Source organism: Periplaneta americana, chromosome 17 (genome assembly GCF_040183065.1).
Source record: "Periplaneta americana isolate PAMFEO1 chromosome 17, P.americana_PAMFEO1_priV1, whole genome shotgun sequence".
Classification (NCBI taxonomy): Eukaryota; Metazoa; Arthropoda; class Insecta; order Blattodea; family Blattidae; genus Periplaneta; species Periplaneta americana.
In genome coordinates this window covers 39068830-39087013 of record NC_091133.1, presented here as the reverse complement: position 1 = coordinate 39087013, position 18184 = coordinate 39068830, and the positions used below count along the sequence as shown (strand labels likewise).

Genomic DNA, 18184 nt, shown 5'->3' with positions numbered 1-18184 from the left:
TTGGGCTATACACATCATCAAAGTGCGTTCTCTGCAGAGAAAAAGATTAAACTACAAACTTGCAGCTCATACTAAACTGCAAAGCTATAAACTTTACAGCTAAAATTGTTAATAACATCCCAGATGTTTACTAGCATATCAGGAAACAAATGGAGAAAATCCAATGTTCTGAGCATTTGATTAATTAATCAGCTAATTAACCGAGTGGGCTAGCGGCGTGGTAGAGATCTGGTCTTGCATTCGGAAGGTCCGGGGTTCTATCCCAGGGGCCGGCAATTCCAACCGAGGTTTTTCATGGTTTCCTCAGTTATTTCCAGGCAAATGCTGGGATTGTGCCTCTTGAAAGTCCGGCCATGGACGGCTTTCCTTCCCTTAATCCTTTCATATGTGTGAGTGAATGCTGTGTAATGTCTTAAATGTTTGTGTTGTAGAGGAGGTGGCCCTGGCATTGAGCTGATCCCTCATCCGGGGAGGCCCTCCATGTCCTTGCGTGGTAGAAAAAGTATGTATGTGATCCAATAGATTAATTCCTCTCCTGACAGGTCGCGGCCCTGTAAGGCCCGTGTGGCGTGGGTCGTATAAATGAACCTAAAAGAGGGAGGTTAAACTACGGTAAAGAAAGAGCGAGAAAGAATTTGCTAATTATTAAACAGCTCTGTCAGATATTACTTAACTGACAATTTTTAACATCTCGGCTCAAAAATATCTAGTAATAACACATGCAACAGAGACATATAAACTAAAATTCATCGCCAAATATACAGCAAGAGCCATTCATGGAATCCTTCGAAATAACATAAATTAAAGCAAAGATTTTTCTTTAGAGGCACTTAAAGACAGGATGTTAGAAACTCATCTCCTGAGACAATAGGCAATAATAGATATGTCAGCCCTGAATACTGACAGCCTTTCACCACAAGGAAATACTCCTGGCGTTTATTTCTGAATGAACCCGACAGCCATAGTAGAGCCCAAAGGATTAAATCCATGGAGAAAAACTATGACCCATCGCGAATCGATTCTGCGACTTTCTGAATTGCACCTTAACGCCTTAACCTAGTCCCTAATAAGAGCCTTGAAAATACAAGTAAGAGAATAAAATGTTATGGTTTATTTAACGACGCTCGCAACGGCAGAGGTTATATCAGCGTCGCGGAATGTGCCGGAATTTTGTCCCGCAGGAGTTCTTTTACATGCCAGTAAATCTACTGACATGAGCCTGTCGCATTTAAGCACACTTTAATGCCATCGACCTGGCCCGGAATCGAACCCGCAACCTTGGGCATAGAAGGCCAGCGCTATACTAACTCGCCAACCAGGTCGACGTGAGAGAATAAAATTAAGCATATTCAATATCACTACACAAGATAAAACATATATATAGAATGTTCAACAAAAGCACTTGTTGCTAGTAGAGCAGTTAATATTTCTCAAATAAATACTGAACCGCCAGAAATTCAGTGAGTGTGTAATTTTTATCATATGCGCATCTCTGACCATTTTGCGATATTTCGAAAGCACACATTTTAAATTAATTAAAAGCACATTTTTAAGGAAAGATTTTGATTCTAAATAGGTCCTATTGCCGTGACAAGACACTTTCCTAACACAACTGTAAAATGTTATAATGGTCAGCACGTGTGGTTATGAAACGAGCGGGCCCGGGTTCAAATCCTAGTTATGACAAATTACCTGGTTGTAGTTTTTTCTGGGGTTTTCCCTTCAACAAATTGAAGCAGAATTTGCTGGGTAAATTTCGGCGTTGGACTTCGGACCCATTTCGCCAACATTAATTCACATATCCCTTGGTTAAGTTCACGGTGCGGCGTGCTGTACTTGTACAAGAGCGCGGCCGTTCGACTACCCAATCATTCACAGAATAGGAGTGGCAAGCACAATAAGCCTCAGGCTGCAGTGTAAGCCTTCGGATCCCTCCTCCGTACAAGAGGATCAAAAACTTATACACAGCTGATGTAGGACGATTTTTGGATCCATACTTGTGGAGTAACGGTTAGCGCGTCTGACCGCGAACCAGGTGGCCCGTGGACTAGTTACCTGGTTGAGGTTTTTCCCGGGGTTTTCTCTCAACCCAATATGAGCAAATGCTGGGCAATTATCGGTGCTGGACCCCGGACTCATTTCATCGGCATTATCACCTTCATCTCATTCAGACGCTGATGTTGAGAAAGGTCGTAAAATAACCTACTAAAATAAAAAACGATTTCTGGTTTATACAAAGAAAATTTAATGACCCTAACAGTATACTAATGAAACAATGTTTTGGACTTCACTTTTTGAAATAGGCCTATGCTGTAGTCGTAGACGCACGCATTTAATGATTTAACGCCAGAAGCCCTAGATAACTACTTAATAAATAATTTTGCAGATTACATTATAAATAAAACGACGCTGCATATTATGGATAAACACTATTTATCTCGTATCACTAACGGTGCTGAAAGTTTCTATCATAATTCTGAAACAAATGTACAGTATATCCACCAATATCATCAAATCATTTGGTAATAGGCGCACTGCAAAATGTAGGCGTACAGTTTCAAACTTAACTGAAACTAAACAAAAAATGTAGTGATGAAAGAAGAAATGTCTATCTGTGGAAATAAATTAAAACTAGATATTTAATGAAATGCGTAGGTACAGAGAAAATAAAATTACTCGCTTGAAAAAGTATGTTTTAAATCATTACCTGCCGCTTTTAACATAGCTATTCAGGTTAGAAAATTCTGATAAATAATATGTACATAACATTCCTCCCCCACATATGTATTTCACAGCCAATCCTAAGTCTGGTGAAGTGGAAAGGAAAATGTTATGCGCTTCAGATTGAATTCACTATATACGCCTTTGTCTTGTTTAAGAGTGCTCTTCTGATTGTTTTAAATTTAAATTTTGAATCATAAAAAAGGGTAACATGTGGGCTTATGATGAACCTTGATTTTCTTTATTTACTAATGTTTAACAAACAAATATTGGCTTTGTTCTGTTTTACAGGAACAAACCGTCGCCCGAGTTTGGAGCGACAGACGACGCTGTACGACGACCAGTATTACGCGGATGGGTATTACGATCAGCAACAGCAGCCGCAGCAGCAGCAGCAGCAGAGCGCCTACAGGTATTGCGGCATGCAGGTTGCGCACCGCGATCGTGTACAATCTGGTGACGTCCTGGGTTGCATTTCCTAAATTATAATAATTTGTCAATTTCAGTCGCCATTGACCGACTGCTGTATTTTCATAACATAATTTCAGTAGGCCTATTTGTCACCATGCTAATAACATAAACTATAATGCAAAAATTACAGTTCAAAATATTAGGTTATCGTAAATAATTAATTAAAAGTATCAACATCACACATAGTTCCATAACTATTTCCAGACATTTTTTGTTGTACTCATAACCCTTTCTAAAATTATTTGTAATTAATCATTTATTAAAACAAATTTATTTCTGTACATATTTTGTTATTTTAACATACTTTTTTTTCGATATGGCTTAGGGGAGAAAAATGGTATTTTTTTTTTAATTTTGCCCTAATTTATGTACATTTTTCATTTTTTGTATATAGAAATATCAGTTTAAAATTCGAGATTAGTTTCTGAAAAAAAAAAATCATTTTTGGGTCCAACTTTTGAAAAAGATTACCAAGGTAGAGTGATTCATTAAAACAGATATTTCTTAGCAATTTTTGAAGATAAATTCAAAATTTCTTTAATAATTTCATTACAAAAAGCACATTCCTTAAAATGTGTATAGTTTTAAGTTAAAAAAAATTACATTTTAAGGATGAATTTTAGAGGTAGTTTTATGGAAATGTGGAGCCATATTTTAAAAGTGCAATAGAATAACAAATTTCTGTTACAGAGAAAAGTTTCCTAATAGCCAAGAATATGTGTTCCAAATATAATACATGTAGCTTTTAATAGTTACGAAAATACGTAACTTTTTGAATGCAAATAAAGAAAAATCTTGAAGTTACGGAAATTGCAGTCAACGTTTAGTGTCATTTAAAAATGATGTGTACTAGAGCTTTAAAAATGGCGTCACAACAGCTAACTACATGGAGATAAATGTCCGTAAAATTTTTTGTAACATATTTTTCACATATTATGAAATATTATTTTAAAGCTTTCTTTTTTAATTTACTGGTTTTTCTGCCATATTTAATCACACTTTTCCCTTGAACATCCTGTGCACCAGAGTTTTAAAAATACTGTCGCAGCAGCTGACAAGTGCATAAATGTGCATTAAATTATAATGAATTATATGTTTTACATATCACAAAAATTTTAAAGTACTTTTTTAATTCACTGGTGTTGTTCCACCATATTAAAACCACCTTCGCCTCTTAAGTAGAAGCGTATCTAACTATAAGTTAAGCAGCGCCGATTTCGATTATATTTAGGAAAGTGAAAAATTATCTTCATCCTCTATGGTCTGAGTATGGTCTTGTGTCCTGTTGTCGCGTTAAAAAATTCTGACTTGATAACCATGGAGTCTTGTCACATGTAAGTGTCTATTTGTGGTTAAAATTCTCACAAGGCCAGCGTATGGACGGAATGGTCAGTGTGACTCATCTTTGAAGAATAACATAAGAATTATTATTATTATTATTATTATTATTATTATTATTATTATTATTATTATTATTATTATTATTCACTGGTTTACACTGCTTTTTGACAACACAATGATGTTCATATTATAAGTTTTACACTGCTACGTCGTAAGTATTTTGCACTTATATCATCTTGAAAAATATTATATAACATTTTAATATCGTGCTAAAACGACAGATTTCTACATTTTTGTATAACATACTGTATTAGTATTATAGACCGGAGTTGCAGTGTTTTGAGGTTATTTTCTAAATATGTAAAATAAAATTATACTATTTAAAAACCTATGAATGGTATCACATGTACTTAGTGTACCACATTTTCTAATTTCACATGTTTATTATTATTATTATTATTATTATTATTATTATTATTATTATTATTACTATTATTATTATTCGGTATGACTTAAGTAGAAGCTTATTTGGCTACAAATGCAGCAGCTCCGACTTTAATTATATTTAAACAAACTTCTCTATGGTCTGGATTCCTGGTCTTGCTTTTTCCTGAATTGTTTTAAGCAGTAGCGTTGCACAATTCTGACTAAATGACCAAGAAGTCTCGCCGCATGTATGTACTGTACGTACCTATTTGTGGTTAAAATCCTCAAAAGGGTGTGGACGAAACTGGTCAGCGTGCACCATCCTTAACGAATAATAAGATGATTGTATTATTACTGCATACATACATACATACATACATACATACATACATACATACATTACACGCACACACGTGTTCTGCCCCAGGGCTAGCCTTTCACTACAAACCCAGCATTCTCCAATCTTTTTTATGTTCTGCCTTTCTCTTAGTGTTCGCATATGATCCATATATCTTAATGTCTTCTATCATCTCATATCTTCTTCTACCCCGATCTCTCCTACCGTTCACCATTCCTTTCAGTGCATCCTTACACTATTATTATTATTATTATTATTATTATTATTATTATTATTATTATTATTATATTGTCCTGAAAGTATTACATAATATTTTATATACGTGTAGTTTTACATGACCTTCTTAAAGTATACTATTAATATCTGCTGAAAGTTAGATTTCTCTGTTTTTGTATCACATATTAGCTGGAGAGTATTTCAGGTATGACGGTTTCTGGTAGCGCCAAGGTCTATTTCCGAAGTCGGGTGGGTCCAGGGCACATTTATGATGATGATGATGATGATGATGATGATGATGATGATGATGATGATGAGGGCAACGAAGACGACGAAAACAACTTAAGGTGCATCTACACTGTTCAATTTTCAATGCGTTTAGGCATGTAATCTGGGGAGAATACTGAAAGAATCAAGGTAAAAGCGAACGTTCAATTAAGATGCATGCAGATTTTGTGTCTAAATGATGCGCCGTGTTGAACGTCAACTTCGCTACATATATACTATTAGTTAATAGATATTACCTGTCTTTGGAGAGTTAACTAAACAACAAACAATAAATAGCAATCTAATACTTAGGCCTACTTAATTCTCAAAATTGTGGTTAAACACTTCATATTAATTTGCAATAATCTTCAATAAAGCTAATCATACTTGCCGCTATTCTCAGCTTGAAAGATCCATCAGCCTATAGATATTATAATTATTGTAATCCCTATTCGCTGGGTCCACCATCACCAAACAATAGTAATATGCGTTACAAGAGCGGTATGTTGAAGTTTTCATGTTCGAGGAAAAGTTTGAAAAAGCGAAACGTAGTTGAGCTTTTCTAATTTCCGAGAATTGAAAGAAAACATACCGCTCGTGTATCGTACATTATTTTGTGCGAAGATCGTTTATTACATACCTGAAAGAGGAATTTCTAATTAGTTGCAATGAAATCTCCATCTTGGTCTCTGTTCAATGACGGCAAATTTGTAAAACAAAAATATCTATCTTCAACATATTGCTTTAAAATGTTTTCTGTGTTTACTATACTCCAGCAAGTCGTGATATACGTCTGTCTTTTTTTTCCCCCAGTCTATAAATGCGAACTTAAAACAAACGGTAAGGTTATGTAATGATTTATTTTTCATTTTAATATTTTAACAATATTATTTATATAACATTTTGCAGTAATAACATCGGCATCTGGAATCTTGTTGATTTTTTCACAGCTTCCTTAATGTTACTTGCATCACGAATCCAGTAACTTTAGTGGAGTTGTAGAGTTTACTTAATTTTTGCAAATATTTAAAAACAATAATTAACATTGCAATTTAGGTGAAATTGCAGTGGTAAGTTTCCAATTTATAATTATTACTATAGTGAACGTCTCTAAAAATAATATGTTAGAAGCCTAAAGCAGTAAAATCAATATGTCACTTAAGCGGTAAGAAGAGGGAAATTGTTATGTGTGTTAGGTTGGGAATATAGAATGTGGAATTTTAGACTTACCGCGGATTGGTTTTGTGCGGAAACCAAGCAAATACGCACGATCTCGCACAAAAGAATTTTCAGTTTATTCACGGTTACCTAAACCAATCAGCTGCTCTCTACATGCTGCTGTTGAACGAAATAACGCAGATACCAAAGGTAGATTTCAAAATTGCCGCATGCGCTCCCATTTTTTTTAAAGGAAAATTGCGTGAATGCGTTTCGTTCACTCTCGCTTGAATGCGTAAAAGTTGAAAGAAAACTTGAACCGTGTATATATACCTTAAGAGACCTGAAACTTACAATAACGGGCATAAGACATGCTACCATAAAAAATTCTTCAGTGCATATTAGACTAGAGTTGAACATTTTGCAAATAGATAGCGCGCTTTTAAGTCGTGTATTGCAACTCTTCATCCCTTCACCTTAAAGTAGAGCGTATGTCTTGACCTTGAATATCTAGTAGGCGATGATTAAGCTTTAAATATTTTGTATGTGGTATTCTGGTTTTTCCGGTTTATAGGTCCCGTGTGAACAGAGGATGTGTGGCAAGTGTTCTGAATAGTTTTATAAATGTTCTTCTTATTTGTTTCTTTTATGAAGATGTGTCAGAGTTATATTATCAACTGTAGAATCATTAAAACGTTTAATTGCGGTATAGGCAGGTAAATTATAAAGAATTTGGTTAAGTTATTAACTGTATTAAAAGTGGTGATAGGAAGTACTTCATTGTAAATATTGCAATAAAAATGTAAAGGGAATTACATGAATTTATGTCACGCCTTCATAGAAGAAAATTACCATGATTTTTGTACAAAAAGAGGCTAACCTAGCGCCGAGTTAGTTCCTCGTATACACCTTGAAATGTTTAGAGAACTCTTTCCTGTGTCATATCAACATAGCTTTCGTAACATTACGGACGTTTCATGCTACTGTACATTCACACAATGTCTTTCATATATAAATCTATGGCAGGTTAGGTTAGTGTCTGCTTTTTTTATGCCTTGCGTATACTAATGCCTGCAAGATTTTCAAGCGCAGGACAAAGGCTGGTGATATTTTGTTTTGTGATGTTGTGAGTACTGATCTGTAATAACGTAATGTTAGGGCGGATTTCACTTCCGAAATGACCAGAACTAACTGTGCGCTAGTTTCACCCAAAAATTAACTAAGTAGAAACTTTACGCAGCTATGCGTCAGGTACAGCATGAAGGAGGTACTTGGGAAGATTAAAAATCTATGTCATTGCTCACGTTGCATCGCTTGAAAGAAAGACAAAAAAGAATTCGAAATAGCATACACATATATACTATATATATTTTCTTTCTTAATCTTGGAGAATCTGAAATTATATATACAAATTTTTCACATTAAATCGAATCATCCTTAAGGGTATATGTACGTTAACGACCACAAATATTATCAGAAAATGCAGTCTCTAAATTTCTAAAATTTTATAAGGAAATGAACTCACAATTGGACAAAAATTACAAGGTACCACAACAAGATTTATTAGAACTTAAATATCTGATAAAAGTATAAAAACGTTTACTAATAATATTTTTTTAGAATTCACTTTTTACTTTAAATTAAATTTTCCAAAATTTGAAAATTTTCACACATATTATTTCATAACTCCACAACCATTAGACTTAGAATTCTGAAATTTTGTACAATAATTTTACATGAATTTATGCAAAAGGTAGACTACAATAATGCCCATTTCCTTGAAAATAGACAAATTAGGTCACAAAACATTATGTGAATTTTAATATACTTTATATAGGACAAATAACAAATTAATTGTATTAAAATAAACAACTCTACATATCTGAGAGTAGCCTATTTTACATAAATAAGTGTTTATTACATGCAGGAAAAATATTGAAGATGTCAGAGAGACCATAACAATGTTATGGTTACCAAAGTATGTAACTGCAGATTTTTTATTTATTTTTTTCATACTTTGATAAAACTGGTTTAAAAAATATTGTTAATAAACTTTTTAATATTTTTATCAGATATTTAAGTTCTAATAAGTTTTGTTGTGGTACCTTGTAATTTTTGTCTAATTGTAAGTTCATTTTCTTATAAAATTTTAGAAATTTAGAGCCTGAATTTTTTATAATATTTGTGGTTTTTCACGTACATATAGCCTTAAACACTAACATCACTAAATAAAATGTTGTAGTATAGTGAACAGAATATAGAAAACGAGCTAGACTTCTTCCTTTATTTGTGACAGCCATAGAGGCTAAATAGTGCAGAATTAGTAATCTTATCAACACCGAAAATAATGAAATATAGTAAAGACGATATTTTAATTCTATTTCGTACATTCAATAAACGTTATATGTGATAATTTTATAAAATTATTTCCACATAATGTTATTAAGATACTGAGTCTTACTTAAATTCCCTTCATTACATACAAGAGAATTAAACTGTTACCTGAAACATAAGGAATGCACCATAAGTCATAAATGAGATATACTGAAGCTATTCCTTACACAATATATTTTTTCTCATATTATTTGTTTATAAATTCTTGTAAGTATTTAGTTACCTGTTATTTTAGTGTAATGATCTCTACAATAGAAGTTAGATATATCTAGGTGATATAAACATAATTTCGATAATTATATTTAGACTACACTGCTAACAAAGAAATAAATAAATACAGCTATAAACTGAAAATAGACGTCTCAAACGAATGGAATGCTATAATGTAGTACCAATTTGGATTGATTAATGAAATACTTGTAAGTACGAAATCAACTGAAGAGCTGATGTTTTACCTGAAATAGATCAATTTATAATATCAATAAAATCTGTATTTCGTTTAAGTGATTAAATGAGACTTTTGCATTTCTAAAATAACTATAACTTATCTTTTGTATATACGTGTACGTCCTAAATATCCCAAATCTATAAATGTTCCCTTAAGCGAGCCTTTCTAAGGATTACAATTCTGAAAATAAAAATCTTCTCCTTTGTTTATGTCCTTGATATTCAGAATTTATAAATTTTCACTTATAATTCTCTCCTATAAATTTCTGAAAGGGTATCCATTGTGAAGAGAATTTTGCCTGTTAGGTTAATCATTCATTTCCGATATACAGTTTATTATAATTAGCAGATAATTATAATTTTACTCTATGTTTATAATGACGTTTTAACTAGTTTAAAATTGTGTAGTAAGTTTATCATGTTGTGTTTAGACACAGCCTTAAAAATGATTAAATGTTTTTTACTAGTTATAAAATATAATCAATTTTCCCTGTCTCCTAGAGAATTTGTATTCTTTCCATTCCCAAGAATTGATTTCCATTAAGTATCTATATACTCTCCTTTTACGTTTGTTTTCAGTCCATGTAATGTGAGAATCAAGCAATGCAGTAATGTTGATTTCAATCTGTGTTTGTTATTAATCTATTCATTTTCATTTAATTTATTTTTTTCCATACTTCTTATAGGAGTATTATATCAGCAGTGTAGCTTTCGGAATTCTATATCAGATAGTTAGGCCTATATGGTGCTCTTGTATGAAAGAATTTATTTGGTATTTAAAATGCGAAACTTTATAGGATATAAACAAAACACATTTATGTTTTCTTGCTAGATTAAATAAACAATTAGGAACAAGTGACAGTGCAACTGTCATCTCATCTAACCCACTCTAATCTTGTCACAGTTCTCGGCCTCCTGTCAGCTATTCCTCATTTAATCCATTTAAACTTTTTGACACCTTCGACCTCTGGCCATTTAGCTATTTTCTCATAAAATTCACACAAAATTTGTCACAGCCCATAGCCTTCTGTCAATTAGCTATCCACTCATCTAATCCCTTTATAACATTGTCACAGTCCTCGGCCTCCTATTAGCTATCGTCCTATGTGCCCACATCGTGGAGAATTCCCTAGGTTCTAGCTATGAAACATGTTTAAAATTGTAGAAAAAAGTAATTATATTATATGATGTAATAGTAAAACGATTCATTCAATAATTAACGATGTGAACAAAAAGTGAACTGTAATTTTATTTTAAACATTTACTGATTTTAAATTTTACGCATTTACTAAAGACAATAAATATCAGTTCTTGTTTAGTCAACTGTCCAACAGGTCTGAACCTCACAAATGATATTAAGAAGTATTAAATAAATTTTAATTCAAATCAAATTGGATTATATTGTTATCTATACATTTTTAATATTAAATGTGCTCACGAATACATTAAAACAATACTTTTACAACTACCAATACCACCATCATCACCACAAGCAATATTATTATTATTATTATTATTATTATTATTATTATTATTATTATATATCATTTACACGTAAAACTACTTCTTTAAAGTTTAACTATTTCCTAAACAATGTAATTACAAACAGAAAAGATTATATTAGAGACATTGGTGTTTTACTTGACTCTAAATTATATTTCCATAACCAAGTCGATTACATTTACAATCATTCATTAAGAATGTTAGGAATAATAAGGTCAATAACTTGTTCTTTTTCTACACCAGACTCCCTGTTAATATTATACTATACATTAGTGAGATCAAAACTTGAATATGCATCTGTACTTTGGGCCTCTCTTACAACTACTAATTTGGCCAAATTGGAAAATATTCAAAGAAAATTGATATTGTTGCATGCATATAGATTTTTACCAATTTCCTCTTATATTAGCTATGAGGTAAATAGTGATTACTTTAAATGTCGGAAGCTTACATACTAGACGTCATGAACTTGATTAGATATTGTTTTGTAAGGCCATCAAAGATGTCATTATCTGTGAATATTTCATTAGTAATGTCAGCTTTCGGATTCCTATTAAAGAATTTAGAGTTCACCAAATTTTCTGTACTAGAAATTCTAAATCTCTTTCTCCGGTCTCTAGATGCACAAAAATTATAATATGCAGGGTTGTGATTTCGATCCATTTAACTAACATATAGTTGAATTATTATAGAAAAATAAAATGCCTAAAGTTTACAGATTAAATAATACAATTAAATTGCTTAACAATTAGTTACTACTATACATGTATTAAATTAGACTGTGGTATAGTAGTAAGTACTATACTACAGTCTAATACATGTATTAAATTGGACTGTGGTATAGTAGTAAATCGTTGTTAAGCAATTTAATTGTAACTTATTATTTAATCCGTAAACTTTAGGCATTTTATTTTTCTATAATAATCAACTATATGTTAACTGTATTATACGTTTTGATTTAATTAACATTACCAGTATTTAACCTGATCATTTTAACTTTTATTAATGTATCTGTTTTAAGCTGTATTATTTGTTTTTTGTTGTACTAATGTGCTGAACTATAATTGGCCAACGGCTGTTGACCAGCAAACAAATATCAATAAATAAACATTATTGTTGTTATTATTATTACTACTACTACTACTGCTACTGCTACTGCTACTGCTACTGGTACTGCTACTGTTTTTCAACACTTAAGATTTCAACATTTTAAGTTTCACATATGGCTTCGAAACGACTTTTTTTTGGATATTTGGTCCTTGAGAACTTAAGTCTTATGTACTATGATGCATATTAGAGACTAAAAATATTTTATATACTTCTGTTGCAAAGTAGGTCATTATTTAACAATTTCATATTTACTTCGTATCACTTTATTTTCATATGAAGTAAAACACACGTTTGCTATGTACTACTAGATAATAACGTGTTACAAATTTGTATAAGTTAACACGTATTATGCGAGCAAGTCAAATGATGATAGCAACAGCAATACTTGTTGAGTTTACGTTGTTATTAATGTGGTTACTATGAATCGCCGACTTGGCATCCTGAATTATGTAAAAGAAACTAAATTTTAACAGTTTTGTTATGATTTTCTTTCTAATTTTTAACAAAATACATATAGTAACACGTAGATAAAGTATCTTATACGACTAGATACAAAAGTGACTTTATTGTACTCGGGGGGGGGGGGGGTCTTAGAATTCTCCCTGAGGTGTTGTTCTAAACTAACTCACTCTTTCATAAACCAATACTTTTACAACTAGTCATGTAATATACTATTTCATTAGTACTGTTCAGTTTTCATACGTATTACCATTATTCCCTGATGTTTTTTGGAAGCACCATTGAGGAAAGTAGCCAGCTATATTTCATTATTTAACAGAAAGGTTTGCACCAAGGAGCATTTGGATTCGATTTCAGAAATACTTGAACGTAATATATAGACAAACTGCTTAGGAGCAGATATTCTCGGAATGATTTTGTTTTCTCTGACAATATAATTTTAGCACTGGTCCCTTATTACAATAAGTCAGATCATAGCCTGTAAATAGCTCCTACCTAGTAAAATATTATAGCTGTCCATAATAGAACTACAATAATAGGAGAACACAAAAATAAACCATAATTACTTAAATTTAAAATAATACATAATAACGAAATTGTTCGCAAAATATCTATTCATAGTAATGATAGAACCAAACGCTTGTTTTCATTAAGTTATTCAAAATATGTAAGATGTTTTTTAAGTTAAGACAAAGTTATTTAAATCTTGTCGTTATAGCTCTCCACTCAGATATTGTTTTTTTTCACATCTTCAAGGAGATACACACTAGAGAATGGTATTCACTAAGTGAGAAATCCCAGTATTAGTAGCCTATCATATATGAGGCACTTAAAATACAAATGGTGCAAGTCCACTGAAACTGTTATTGAGATATTATTTGTTTTAGAAAAATTCAAATACAAAAATCAGTAGCACAATTTTTCATCGAATGTATATATGTTTATAAACAAAAAATACCCTTTTACCAATGCTATAGGAATATACTGTAAATAAGTGAAGCAAAATTAATACCTGAAATTAAGGAATTAAAAAAAACCATGGACGTACTTCACTTGTCCACTGAAAAATTTGGAATATTTCACATGGAAATATTGTCAGTGTGCATTAAAATAATAATTTGCTTATGACTTTCACTTGTTATGCAATTTTAACAATTGTCTGTCTGTATCTATTAATTATAAATAATTACAATAATGTCCTTAAAAAACATAATAAATATAGACCTATGTTCTATTCTGTTTCATATTAGTTAGTTTTCTAAGATATTTTATTAATAATTATAATCTGCACACATAAGAAGAACAGTTTATCACTTGAGGAGTTACTGAAAACAAAATGAAACACAGCTAGAACATAAACATAACTTAATTAATGCGTAACTAATTACTTGAATTGTTTTCTTTTCTTTACCTTCATTTTTAGCATCTCACTTAATTCAGTTTCATCATGTACCAACAACTCTTCATTATCCATTTAGTTTGATTCAAATAATTTTTCAACTACACCCGCACAAATGAAAATAACATTAATTACTGAACAAAAGGACAAACCGCAAAGTAAACAGCATATTTTGGTAAGTGAGGTGGATTTGCTTCACTTGTTTTCTGACAAAATGGCAATTTGTTTCATTGTTCTGGTAAATTGCTACCATCTATTGCCAAACCATTAAATAATAGATTCATTTTATTATTCATTTAGAAAGATTTTACACTGATGTATCTATTAAACCTTAAATTAGCAAATGTTTAACTTTTGGACTTGCACCACTTGTATTCTGAACGCCTCACATTCCTCTCTCAACGTACCGTAAAAAAACCTAATGTACTTATTTTTGCTTTAGAATTTTTGTGATGTTATATAGAGACTTGAGTCTGTTTATGAGTTCATTTATTTTTTCGACTTTAACTAAATCATGTGTAACTTCATTCTTACACAATGTCAGAGTGAATAATATTGTGAGAATAACACGTCCTTTGTCCCTTTTGTCATTAGCCACACCTAGAAAACCGTTTATTTAAGTTATTGTTGTCAATAATTGATATTTTTATATCTCTTTTACCTACATTTATTTCAGAACGTGAATACATGTGAAATTCTACGATAAGACCCTTCCAAATATTCCGATAGTCCAGATAATAAAATATATTTTCTGTTTCAAAATTGATGATGATGAAAAGGATGACGATGATTTGTAAGGTATTTTATTACAAATCTCAAAGTATATACCTTGAATAGAACCATTGTTGTTATCATTATTATTATTATTAATATTATTATTATTATTATTATTATTATTATCATCATCATCATCATCATTATTCTTGAGAATTTGTGAATTCATATTAAGAGAATTGCGGTATTGTGTAAAAGTTAGGCTGAATCACCCATTTTTGCACAACTTTACCACAATGCCTCAATGAATTGAAGAAAGCTTTTGTTTCGTGTCACAATTAACATGGGCAATTTATGCAGTAATACCTACAAATAGTTTTTTTCGGTAACACAATTTCCATTCCCTGTTTACAAGTTTATGGGGAATAAAAACTGTAAGAGATTTAATAGTTGACTTCAGAAACTTTATTTATGAGTGTAAAAGTATATTACTTTCAATTGTTTTTATGTATTTGTAATAATAATAACAGTAAGTAATTATTTTGTGAGAATAGTTTTGACATAATACTAGAATATTACAAAACTTCTTGATTTTATAATTGAACGTTAATCCTACATAAATAATCACTTCTAAGTAGCACAAGTAATTTTATGACTTACGTAGAATTTAATTTGTGAGAATATTCATTTAGAAAATACAAACAATAATAATAATTGGTAAAATGTTTATTTTAATATATACCGGTAATTTCTTTTCAGGAGGAAAAAATAGAACATACCTCATTTTATTATATGAAATTCAATTCACAAGAAAGAAAAACATAACATTGCACCCATGACGTATACTAGATAATTATGTAATTAATGTTGTCAGGAGAGAGCAGTTATTAAGATGGTAAATATTTTTCACCTATATTTAGCGATGTTATAATATTATGGAACTTTTAAATCTAAGAATGCAGATGAATTAAATAAATAATAATTTCATGCTATTATTGGTAACTTAGTTTAAGGTATTAGTAAATTCAGAAACTTAAACAGAGATAAATATTTTCTTGTTAGTAATTCATGGTTCCTCAGACAAGTGGATTTAACAATACGCCTTCACTTTCTTTCATAATTCAATATTACAGCTGTGAGACAATATATGATAAAAGTATTTCTTCATCAAGCACGCTCGAAATATTAACTAACCACTCATTTACCATTTTTAAGTATATGTTAACTTAGAAAAATCTTTTCCGAGCACTATGTAAATTACATAAAACGTCTTACTTGCAGTAAACGTTCTATTTTTGAAACACAAACAATACATCTCTAACACTTTTACACCATGTGGTTGGTTGTTAGTTTCCATTGCTTAGGTATTAGCTTCCATCATTAACACTCTTGCTTCCAGTAGAACCCTACAAGGTCTCTTCTTTCCTGTTTTTGTTTCTCCACGGGTCTGCAGTGTAGCAGGTGATCTTTGTTTATTATTTTCATACGCCATGTATCAATATTAATTCAGTATTCTGAAGGATAAGCTTAATTTAGTCTCTGTTGTAACAAAACATCAAAATGAGGGAAATTGTCTGTATACGTTATTAAAATTATAGACCAAATGAACATTGTTTAAAATAATTTTTATCCATTAGTTTACAATCCCTCTTGTTTATGTTCTGGGAATTACTCACGTATGTAAACTATATTATACTTTCATTTACTCTGCTTTAGTAAAGAACTTTTTGACAAGAATTTTTCGTTATTTTGTAACAGTACCTAAAATATTGGTTTAGTATTACATAGCTGTACGTAACCAATTCAACTTACATAGTGGAAAATAAATTATACTTTTGAACTATTATTCGAAATAACCAATTTCCAAATTTTGTTTAAAACTCTAAAGTGAAATAACTTAAATCCCTTTGGAAAGATAATACTCACCCCTTTTTGCCTTAAAATGGAAGTGGACATTCTTCGTCATAAAATATTAGACCATAAAAAAAAGCCAACTAGAAGTTGTAAGTAAATTGTGTTATATTGATCTTTTTAAAGGTGAGTTTGCAGTGAAGGACCTGCTCTTGGGCGGAACACTATGAATTATGGAATCTGTATCCATTATTTGAGAATGAAATAATTATTAATATTCTTGAACTTTTAGCATTAAGTCTCGAAATCTGTGTCATAACTGTTTTTAGGAATTTGTCCTTTACTAATTTTAATGTAGTTGCAGGCTTGTTTTTACTCTGTCAACATGATATCCAGTTTTTCATACAAGATTTTAATTTCCTCGTTGATGCCTTGCCTTGTGGAGATTCCAAAATAAATGAAGTGAAGATTTCTAACGTTTTAAGAGTAAAAAAAGCTATTTATGTTACCATATTTAAAGTCAATGAGAATTAAACTGATAAATATTTGCAAATCGTTATGCATGCCATTTCAACTTACAACACAAGAAAGCAGGTTTAAAAATACATAAATTAGTAACTAAGCAAGATACTCGCGCACAAAATTAATAAAATGAATTAATGAATGTGATTTAAAAAAATTACATTTTCATCTAAATTCTCGCTTTTCAACAAACAGTAAATATGTAAGAAGGCGATCTCTTGACTATGTTAGCTAAAGAATAATGAAAAGTTATTTATGAATGTAGAAATATGAATGAAGGTGGTCTATCATATTCTCTTAATATCTCTGTTTAACATTTTCTGACGTTGAGAGTGAAATGCATAAATCTTGAATGACGATTAGCTGACGTTTAAACAAATAGGCAGAATAAGCATCTTTTAATTGCATAGTGAGGAATATGTTGCATTTATAAAATCGGCAGCTACAAGATCTGTTATATTTTGTTTGCCTGTTTCAGCTTTTGGGCATGGAATACTGCTTAGAATAAGAGATGGATAATCTATATTCATAGCATAATTTGTAGCCAATAAATGCATTAGAATTGAACGATGCCCTCAATATTGTAAAATTTGCTAATGTTTTTATTGTCAAAGAAGCATGTATTAATATTTAATAGACATTATAGTTAATTTTTAATATATCACTTGTTACTTGATGATTGGTTAAAAGAACATGTTTCGAAATGTCAGAGTAGTAAAATAAAAAATTTAATACACTAGTAATATTTTGGATGTAATTTCAATTTAAATTAGCCAATATTAATAATATATTGATAACATAACTAATTTTTCCTATTTTGGCAGATA

The 18184-nt window shown here is 31.0% G+C and overlaps 1 protein-coding gene across 1 annotated transcript in view; it reads left to right on the top strand.

Annotated features, from left to right (window-relative positions):
* LOC138692736 (uncharacterized) overlaps positions 1–18184 on the top strand; it is a 420307-nt gene that overhangs the window by 389268 nt on the left and 12855 nt on the right. Inside the window, exon 11 of the mRNA XM_069815928.1 lies at positions 3013–3133. Coding sequence (XP_069672029.1) covers positions 3013–3133 — 121 coding nt within the window. The remainder of the gene's footprint in view (positions 1–3012; positions 3134–18184) is intronic.